The 10,323-nt window shown below is 44.4% G+C and overlaps 2 protein-coding genes across 9 annotated transcripts in view; one reads left to right on the forward strand and one right to left on the reverse strand.

The window, feature by feature from the left end:
* Positions 1–1,112: 1,112 nt before the first annotated feature.
* On the reverse strand, positions 1,113–3,681 carry LOC102019963 (uncharacterized protein C12orf45-like). Of its 3 annotated transcripts, none has more exons than XM_005391325.2 (3): positions 3,578–3,666; positions 2,355–2,433; positions 1,113–2,281 (listed from the first exon to the last, which is right to left on the reverse strand). In XM_005391325.2, exons 2-3 carry the CDS (start codon positions 2,355–2,357, stop codon positions 1,724–1,726), a joined length of 561 nt encoding a protein of 186 aa, XP_005391382.1. In that variant the 5' UTR covers positions 2,358–2,433; positions 3,578–3,666; the 3' UTR covers positions 1,113–1,723. The 3 variants fall into 3 exon arrangements, with proteins under 3 accessions (XP_005391382.1, XP_013373089.1, XP_005391381.1); XM_013517635.1 differs by lacking the exon at positions 3,578–3,666 and adding an exon at positions 2,533–2,551; XM_005391324.2 differs by lacking the exon at positions 2,355–2,433 and having other exon boundaries at positions 3,578–3,681.
* Positions 3,682–3,736: 55 nt separating this feature from the next.
* Slx4 (SLX4 structure-specific endonuclease subunit) overlaps positions 3,737–10,323 on the forward strand; it is a 26,447-nt gene continuing 19,860 nt past the window's right edge. For 3 of the 6 annotated variants that reach the window (XM_005391326.1, XM_005391330.1, XM_005391331.1), the window contains exons 1-3: positions 3,737–3,821; positions 6,124–6,877; positions 8,846–9,073. In XM_005391326.1, the coding sequence (XP_005391383.1) occupies positions 6,529–6,877; positions 8,846–9,073 (577 nt within the window). In that variant the 5' untranslated portion in view covers positions 3,737–3,821; positions 6,124–6,528. The other 3 variants (XM_005391327.1, XM_005391329.1, XM_005391328.2) reach the window with 3 other exon arrangements.

A 10,323-nucleotide genomic window follows, 5' to 3' on the forward strand; every position in this document is an offset into this window, starting at 1 on the left:
TTGTTTCATCTCCTTGTTTTAAGTGTTTTGGCAAAGTAAGAAACAAACAGTAATATTCTGACAGACATAACCTGGATCTAGAAACAGTTTATGGACACTGTCCCTCAGTTACTGTTTGACTTCTGTGTAATTTCACTGGGAGACCATGAACACTAATGCTTCTGCTCAACAGAAGTCATAATAGAATCTAGGATGAGGGGGTTCCACCACTTACCATGGGCCAAGGAGAAAGCTGCCCTAGCTACAGATAACTTTATCTCAAAGGAAGGAAACAGGTTAAACATTAAACCCCAATCATTTTTACTCAGCTCTTACACTTCACTTACAGGATTTACTCAACAGGTGTGGATTAAATACAGTGGTTCCCAATCTAGAGGTCATCAAAATCACCATGTGGAACTTTCAAAAGGCAGTTAGAAGCCCTCCCTTAGGGTTTACTTAGTAGGCCTAAACCACAGCGTCCAAGCATTTCCAGTTTAAAAAGTCACGATTCAGTTGAGAAGCTTCGCTTTGAGCAAACTCTTCTCTAAGCCACACTGTAACTCACTTTACTTAAATAACAACTCAATGGGAGAAAAATAATTTCTACCTATACAACTGTCCATTTTGTTGTATTCTGATATTGTAAAAATCTTGCTGACAGGGGAACACTGCCTCTTCCAGGGCAGATAATTCCCAGTTACATAACTCGACAGCATCCCATTCACAAGCAAGGCAACTACTCCTATTAACTCCTACACCAAGCCATTACTTCCCTTACCTGCCACCATCCTACAGTGAGATGCCAGGCAACTAGAGTCCTCCTCTACAACACAAAGCACGCTGGAATGATTTAAACCAATCCTAAAATTTGTACTCTGCCCTGACTTGTGTTCCTGCAGAAGCCCAATAAAGGTTATGGCCTAGGCGGTGGTGGTGAACTTATGGTATGGATGCTGCTGTGGGTTGCTTGTATCATTGAAAGCTCTGAAAGGTTCAACATCACTGGCTTAGGTTTTCCCCTTGTTCCTGCTTCCTCATAACCAAAACTTGATGCTTACCCTTGGAACTTGCATGGTGTGGCACGCATAATCTTGCAAATAAACCAAAAACCATTGAATTATACACACTACTTTTTTTTAAGGAGTGTATTTTTTCTTGTATTTATTTATATTTTCACATAATTGTACACATTTATGGGGTACAATGTATTGCTTTGATACCTGTAAACATTGTGTAATGATCAAATCCGGGTAATTAACATGTCACTTCAAACATTTGTCATTTCTTTGTAGCAAAACATTCAAAATCTTCTCGTTATTTTGAAACAACTATTTGTTAACAGTCACCCTATTGTGCAAAACTGAGAAAATTATAATCTCAGTGCATAACTTGACTCACAAAAAAATCCCTAACAGCTGAGCTTCAGCCAACCCCAGGCTCCCAATGGATGAGACCATGTCCAACCAAGGCAACGGCTCACTGTAACTGATCAAGTACTTTATGTCTGTGTTCAGCTACATGTTCAGCCTGCTGTCCGTGCTACACAACAGAGCTCTTGGAACCCCTTTCTGTTCAGTGCTGCCTGATTCATGAATTGTTCTTTGCTCAAATTGTTAGATTTGTCTGAAGTTTTTTTTTAACAGATAAGAACACCAGTTATCAGAGATGCAAAACACCTAGAACCGCATTCTTTTTCACAGAATTAGCAGGTACGTATCAGTTTCTTTTTAAATCATTTATTTCACTGTTCCTTGTTAGTTGCTGGATTGTCTAAAACTTCAATCTTGCCTTTTCCAGCTTCCGAATTAGGAAGTTTAATATTATCCATGGTGATGCTGTCATCCTCGTCCTCAGACTCTGAATTGTCTTCCGAACTGTCTTGGGAACTCTCTTCTGAACTATCTTCTTCTTTTGAATCTGCCTGATTCATCTCAAATAAGACCACATCCATCTGTATAACTTTGCCTAGGGTCTTGTCAATATTTTCAATATTGAAATGACCAGGGGGAGTGGCTTCCATTTCTCTTCTGAGCTTTTCATTTGCCTGGGCCATCTGTGGGAGAAAATGCTGAACCTGGTCTAGTAATGGACTCCTCTCTATCCGAATTGTTTGAAGAGTAGAGGATTTTCTGGAATTAGGTTTGGAGTTAATGAGCAATTTGTCCCATATACCTCCTGGGCCATTACCCGCAGTCAGTAGCTCTTTGGACACTGAGACCCCTGAACACTCCTGGGTGGGAGACGAAGAACTTGAGTTGGCACAAGACTTGCTGTGGACCTCCATATCTCTGCAGCCAGCCTGAATTACACATTTAAATAAGTGAATTTTACAATACGTGAATTGCATCTTTAAAAAAATGAATGAAACATACCATCTTTTCTCCAAATCTAATCTTTCACACTTCTCTGGTATTCATTATTTCGGTCACAGAACCACGTTCCACTCAGATGCTAAAGCCAAAAACGTACCAATTAGATCCTGGCATTTGTAACACTTTAATGCTACACCACCCTCTCCACTCCATAATTCAGGCCACCCATATTTATCACTTGGATTACAGCAGTCTCCCCTGGCCTCTAATCTTGCCTCCCCCTTCTCTCTTTTTTTTAAAAAACGGGGTCTTGGCAGGTAGTTCAGGCTGGTCATCCTTCAGCCTCAGCCTCTAGAATGCTGGGATTACAGGCGATTGCCACCATGCCTGATTTAAGACAATTTTTAGGGTCTCATCATGTAGCACAGGCTGGCCTTGAATTCACTATGTAGCCCAGGCTGGCCTCACCCTTGTGGGGATCCTCCTGTTTCAGCCTCATCAGTGCTGGGATTACAGACGTGGGCCACCACGCCTGGCAAAAATGTTAAAACGGTCTGGAGAATGTAGCTCAGGTACTTGGTTCAATCCCCAACATCACCACCACCACCACCACACACACACACACATACACACAAAGTTGAGAACGTTATAAATAAAAAATACATTTAAGGGTTGAAGTGTAGCTCAGCTACTCCTTTCTAACACTGCGTTTAGAACAACTTTTAAAAATAAAACCTTCAGCAGCTATCGATGGCCTTCGGTTGGAGCTGCAAATCTTAACACGATTTATAAAGTCCCTCTTAGCTAAGCCTATCTCAGCACTCTGCTGGCAGGCTGAGGAAGGAGCACAAGTTCGGGCCCGCCTTGACCAATTTTTGCCTCAAAACAAATCACTAAAAAGGGCGGGGGCCGTAGGACAAGTGAAGGCCCTCGGTTCCATCCCAAGGACTAAGAATAAACGGAACTCCCTCAAATTCCAGCCACGGGGAACCTCTTCTTCCTCGCCTGGCCCTCGCGCCCTTCCGCGAGGCTGAGCTCGGGCGTCCGCTGCCGGCGTCGGCAGGCGCGGTCTAACCCTCTTCGGGCTCCCGGTTCCCGGACCTCGCTTTCCGCGGCCGGCTACAGGAAGGAACCTCCGCGGACCTGATCCGGGGCCGCTCCTATCCCGCTCTATTCTCTCCACAGGCAGTTGTGCTCCGAGGGGGGATGTCACCATACTCAAGAAACACGTCCTTAAAAATGCCACCGTGCCAAACCCACCCTGATTCTTCCTCAACACTTACTACACGGTCGCTCGAGACGACCACACAGCCCGCCAAACGCCGCTTCCGCCCGGTGTCAAGCAGCCCGGAAACGCTCGGCTCCGCGCTGCCGCGAGGCATGATGGGAAAACGACAACCCTTTCCCCCCCCCCCCCCCCGCGTGCGCGCTTGCTTTGCGCATACGCAACTCGTCTCCATCGGGCGCGGGCAGCGCATGCGCAGACGTTTGGGTCTCCGTTGAGAAGGTGCCGTGGTGGCGCGAGAGGTAGGAGGAGCCGGGGTTTTGGGCTGGGAGTCCGCGCCCCAGAAGAGGGTGGCATGTCATCACCTGCTGTTCTCTCTTTTGTGAGGGGCCAGAAACTTCCTCGCTCGTAGCCCACAGTGGTCCCTAGTCGCGGCGGAGGGGGGCGGGCCCGGAGGGAGGTGGAGAGGGTGGAGCTGGATAACATGGTGGTCCCGGCCCCGGAGCCGGTCCACCGCGCTCCTCTGTCTGGCGTTAGCCCGGGTAGCGTCCCTGACAGCTCTTTCTCGGGCGTCCCCCGCAATCCCTTTTCGTAGGAAGCCGGATTGGGAACGGCGGGAGGGCCGCCGTGCCCTGGTTCATTCATTCCCTGCGCGCCTGCTGGCAGCCGGCGCCCCGGTAGGTAGGTACGGAGGAAGCTGAGGAGTCCCTTGCCCTCTGGGTGCTTGCAGCCTTGTAGGATCCGTTATAACGACATTCACCAAAATTGGTTGAGCACCTACAGGGATGGACTGTCTTGCCACCCAACACAGTGTGAAGTTTGCTCTGTCTACTGCCCACATCCAAGAGGGTAAATTTAAGTTTGCTTTAGCCTGGTGTTCCAGGCCCTTGTGAGTTGACCTCTGCCTTTTCCGACAGACCTCTTCCTTCTCTTCTACCGCTTTCTTTTCACTCTGACTATATCAAAGTCTTTGTAGTTCATCCGTTCAACAAATAGTTGTTGAGCACTTACTACAAGAATCAGCTAAAGAGAATACAAAGCAGGGCCGGGCGTGGTGGCGCACGCCGAATCCCAGCACTCCGGAGGCTGAGGCAGGAGGATTGTTGCAAGTTCGAGGCCAGCCTGGGCTACAAAGTGAGCTCAAGGCCAGCCTGAACTGCATAGCGAGACCCTGTCTCAAAAAGAAAAACAAACAAACAAACAAAGCAAAGTAGGTAACTCTGTGTCCTCAGTGTTGAGCTTAGCTGGGGAACTGATAGTCAATAAACAAAAATATAAAAGCTGATATTCTAAAATCACACTGCCTGTGTTTAATCTCTGCCTTGTCATTTCAAAAGCTGTGTGACACAAACCAGTGTAAAGAAAGAATGACAAGCCGCATGTGGTGGCACAGGCCTGTAATCCCAGGGTGAGGCGGGAAGGTAGCAAGTTTGAGCTCAGTCTGGACAATTTAGCCAGCTAGCAAGACCTTGTTTTAGAATAAAAAAATAAAAAAGGTGTTGAGAATGTTGCTCAACACTGGGGGCAAAAAAGTGACAGCAGATTCTATTGCATAGAATTTTTGTAAAGATTAAATGAGTTAAAGACTTAGCATTTGGAACAGTGGCACTGAGTAAGTGTTATGTATCACATATTATAATCTGATAAATGCCACCGTAAAAACCGTGTGTGATGATTGAGAGTGTGGGGGAGGCTGTGGAGAGGACACACTTGAAGGAGTGGGAAGGCCTCTTTAAGGAGAAGACATGGAAGATGAGACTGAGCCAGCCATACAAAGTAGATTTTAGAGATAGCTGCCCACTCCAGAAAAGGACATGATTAATCAGATTATGTGGGTAATGGAGACTGCATTGTTGTGTTTGAAGTAAAGAACTTCCTGCCATTAGGTCATTCAGTTTTTATTTATTTATTTATTGGTGTTTGAGACAAGGTCTCGCTGGCCTTGAGCGCACCATGTAGCTCAGGCTGGTCTCAGACTCACAACAATCCTACTCCCTCAGCCTCATGAGTGCTCACTTTTCATTTTTGAACCCCACGGAGCTGTGTGCCAAACCATCTAATGATGCTGATAGGACCAGCCTTTGCACACAGGCAGTATTCCAGCCATCTGGGTTTGGAGAGCTCTTGTGGCTTAAGAGGTTAGAGAAAAGCTAATTTTTCTGTTTTGACTGTTCAGATACCATGCACTTTTTTCTCTCACGTTACAACTTTTGCGAATAGATAACTCTCAGTGATAAAGGTGGTAGCTGGGGGTCTTTAGTGTAGTAAATAGGTTCCTTAGACTTGGGGATCATCCTGTTTCTGTGGCAGCTGCCACTCATAGGGTTTGTTCTGCAGATTTTAGTAAAAACGACTCTCCCAAGGTGCACATAGTTTTCTTCCTGTGGAAGATGTGAGGGCAGGTTTCTAGATGCCTCTCCTGTGTTATGTTGTGGTCTTATAGGACAAGCATCGTGTTAACCAGGCTGTTCCGAGCACGTAACAGAGTACTGTTTCACTGGAGACTTCTCCCATATACCATGTGCTCTTGTACCTTCCTGGAACAAATAATATAAAATGACAATGTCTGTGTAATTACACTTAGATGTTTTTGGTTTTCCACAGGTAAGAAATTAGATGAAACCATCTACTTTATCACCATGGAAATCCTGGAGAATCTGAGCACTGAGTTCACATGTAATCCATCTGCAAGACAGCTGTTGCACAGAACATTCTCTGAGTTGTGAACTTTAACAGAGAGAAGCTTTAAACATGTTGTTTAACCACAGGCCCAATATAAAGAAAGACATTTAAATCATTCCGAAGAGGAAAACACTACTTTTTGTCAGTTGTGCAAATTCTCCAAGTAGTAGCTCAGCAAGTAGTAGAGAAGAACCTTGGTGAGGACAAGTGGTGAATGAAGCTCGGCTAGACAGGTGCACAGATTTATGTTCTCCCCTGAGGACCTGCCTGCAGAGTACGCCCCACTCCCCTGAAGACCACCCTGAAAGCCTTAAAACTGCTCCGAGGATGGATGAGTCGGATGATGATTTTAAAGAACTCTGTGCCAGCTTTTTCCAAAGGGTGAAAAGAACTGGAACCAAGGAAGTGTTGGGAGAAAGGAAGACACAAGAGTCTTCAAACAGCACTGAGATAAGCGTATTGAAAAAGACCAAACAGTCTGCCACCAAGAGCAAAACCCTTCCTGGCACTTTAAAGAAGCCTCGGTCATGCAGTCAGGCCCCTAGGGCTAAAAAGCAAGGGCCAAGCAAGTCTCAGGAAGGTGAACCCGCTCCTCCTGTGAGTGGAGATGGAGGTGTGCTCGCCCCTGCTCTGAATCAGGCTGTGCTGCAGGACCAAGCACAGAGCATCCAGACAGGTAACCAGTCAAGAACCGCTGCTGGGCCTTTCTAGGGAGGACATAGCATGCTTGTTACTGTTTTAAACCAGGGGTCAGAAAACTTTCTTAAAAAGGCCAGATAGTAAATACTTTGATTTTGCAGGCCATACAGTCCGTACTACAACTGCAGATGGAACTCACTATCTGTGGGTTCCAGATCTGTAGATTAAATGACTCTCTGATGAAAAATATTTGAGAAAAAATTGTTTGTATTGAACCTGTACAGAAATTTTTCATGTCATCATTCTCTAAACAATATGGTGTAATAGCTGCATAGCATTTATATTGTATTAGGTTTTATAAGCAATACAGGAATAACTGAAAGCACACGAAGAATGTGTGTAGGTTATGTGCAAATAGTGTACTGTTTTATATAAGGGACTCAACATCTGCAGATTTTGGTATTCACGGGGGGGAGGGGCCCCTGAAACTGTGTCCAACTCTGCTGCTGTAGTTTGTTGTTTTTTTTTTTTGTTTGTTTGTTTGTTTTTCTGGTACCGGGAATCAAACTCAGGACCTTGTGCTTGCCAGGCAGGCGCTGTGCCGCTGAGCTAAATCCCCAGTCCCTCTGCTGCTGTAGTGAATGCAGCTGCATAGGGCAGTATGGAAACAAATAGGTGTGGCTTTGTGCCAATAAAATTTTATTTACAAAAACAAGCTCCCCGCCACAGGACCAGTTTGCAGACTCCTGTTTTAAGCAATAATCATAAGAAATATAACTCCTATGTGAATTTTTCACATGATTATGTTTGGAGCCCTCCACTTTTTGAGAATTTACACAAATATGAAAATAAACCTCTTTTCTTGTTTCTTGAATTCCTTTCAAAGGGGTAAGTTAAATGAGCCAGTACTTTTGGCTACTGAAGGCCATAGGAGGGTGCAGTGTGGCTTTCAGTCCTACAACGTATTTAGGACCTTCCTTTCTCTTCCCCCAAAGACTTTTTTCTTGTTTGTTTGTTTGTTTGCAGCAGCTTTCTTGCCCCACTGCCCTTGGTGTACTGACCCAGATGCTTAGGATACATTCCTCATGCAGAACTGAAAAGTCACCATTGCATATATAATGCATCACAGGCTGTTTGGGCTCCTGAGTTTTGTTTCTAGATTTTCCTCACCTTCACTTTCTGATCTTAAATAATGTTGTTTTGTGTTTCTAGTGTGGAAATCGCTCCCCTCAGGAGTAGAGGAAAGTCTTAGCTGGCGGAGATTGTTGCACACAGGCGCTATTAATCCTTCATGCTCCCTTTGTGCATCTGATGAAAGCTGTGTGTGACCCCCTGGAAAACCCTATCCACATGCATACCTGCAAAACTGACATAACTTCAGGGGGTTTGTGGATCTCCACTGAAGGTCATCTGTGGATCCCAAATTAAAAGAGAGCAGATCTAGAAAGAAACATTTGCTTTACTTTTTTTTTTTCCAGTTCTGGGTATTGAACCACTGGCATGTTGAACCCAGTACCTTCACATTGAGCTATATCACCCCCTCCCCGCAGGGTCTCACTAAGTTTTCCAGGCTGAACTTGAACTTGTAATCCTCTTGCCTCAGCCTCCAAGAGTGTTGCGATTATAGGCATGTGCCCCCTCTCAATAACTGCATTAATACAATTGCTTGAAATAGAATTCACATTTCACAAAGTTTACATCTTAAAGTAAACAGTTCATTGGTTTTTAGTATATTCAAAATTGTGCCAACACCACTACTGCTTAATTTTAGAATATTTTTCATTACCCTAAAAATAAACCTCATGCTCCCCAGCAGTCACTCCCCACTCTTTGCCCATCAGTGGTATTTAAATTTATACTGCTGCAAGCAGTAATGTTGCTAACAAGCAGTCTCCTCACACTTGCTCGTCATACCTAAACTTGGTAAACTTGGTTCTAGCTTGTGTCTGGTTGGGAAGTCTTTACTTCAGGTGGAACATGCCGTGAATGTTTTCTTCCCTGCTAGCGAATGCTCCCAACGATGACTCCCAGCCCTCTCTGTCCTGTTTGACGACAACAGCTGTGCCAAGCCCCTCCAAACCCCGCACTGCAGAGCTGGTTCTTCAGCGGATGCAGCAGTTCAAGAGAGCACACCCGGAGCGTCTGCGACACGCTTCACAGGCCTGCTCCCTTGAGGCCACATTGGAAGAAAATGACCCACAGAACCCTCAAGAGGAGATGGTGGCAGGAAACGGTATGAGGAACATACGTGAGGAACATACGTGTTGCATCTTCCAGAGATAAGTTACAGTGCTGAAGGAAAAGAGGCAAGAAGAGACCGGTGTTCATTTTGTTTCTGCTGTGAATGGGCCTTCTGCCTGGTGCTCTGTCCTTGCCAGCTTACTGGGTCTAACTAGAGAATGAATAGCCTTTGGTCATTTCTTAGTTGACTTCTTTGACAAGGCACTTCTTGCCATTTTATTTTATTTTTTTTAATTCAGGACGTTACTTATTATCTTCCTGCTTTAGTCTTCTAGGTGCTGACATTATAGGCATGTACCCCCATGTCTGGCTCTCTTATTTTTATTTTGACTTTTTATTAGGAAAATTGTCCCTTACAGAAGTTTTAAAAAATTACAGTGAGGATTCCAGCATTTGGGAGGCTGAAGCATTGAGTATTGCTGCGAGTTTGAGGCCAGCCTGGGCTATATAGTGAGTTCAAAGCCAGCCTAAAGTGCAAAGCCAGACCCTGTCTCAAAAATACCAAAACAACAACAACAAAAAACACCAAAAAGTTCCTTTAGAAATTTAGAAATTTAGAAAAGTTCCTTAGAAATTGTTTCCAGATTTCTTCTATGAAAGAAATGGTATAGTGACCATGTTTGCAGTTTGTTCTGTGGTAGTATTTTGTAGGATCCACGTAGACTAGCAACTGCAGTTCAAAAATAGGGAAATTAAATCTTTTGGGAGGGTGTTGAGACAGGTTCTTGCTATGTAACTCACTACAGTCCTCGTGTCTCAGCTTCCCAAGTGCTGGGATTTAAGGCATGCATCACTATGCCTGGTGAAATAGCTAAATCTTAATAGATATTATTAAGATGCATTCTAATGCTTTTCAAAATGCTTTACAATTTTACATTCATTCCAAGTATCAATTTTGCAAAACTTTGGCCAAGCTTAGGTGTCATCAGTCTATAATTTTACACTTTGTAGGCAAAAAAAAAAAAAAATTACAGTGAACGTAGCTGAGTGTGGTTGTACATTCCTGTAATCTCAGCACTTGGGAGGCTGAGGAAGGATTGCTATAAGTTTGAAGCCAGCCTGGGCTACATAGAGAGTTAAAGTCTATCCTGAACTACATAGTTAGACCCTGGCTTACACAAATTACAGTGACCCTCCACCTAGATTTAATAATTAACATTTTGCCATTATACATGTGCGCACATTTTTGCTTTGTTTTTCAGATCTTTTTCTTTTTTCTCTTTTTTTTTTTTTTTGGTTTTT

The sequence above is a fragment of the Chinchilla lanigera genome, unplaced genomic scaffold (genome assembly GCF_000276665.1).
Source record: "Chinchilla lanigera isolate Chin_1 unplaced genomic scaffold, ChiLan1.0 scaffold00041, whole genome shotgun sequence".
Classification (NCBI taxonomy): domain Eukaryota; kingdom Metazoa; phylum Chordata; class Mammalia; order Rodentia; family Chinchillidae; genus Chinchilla; species Chinchilla lanigera.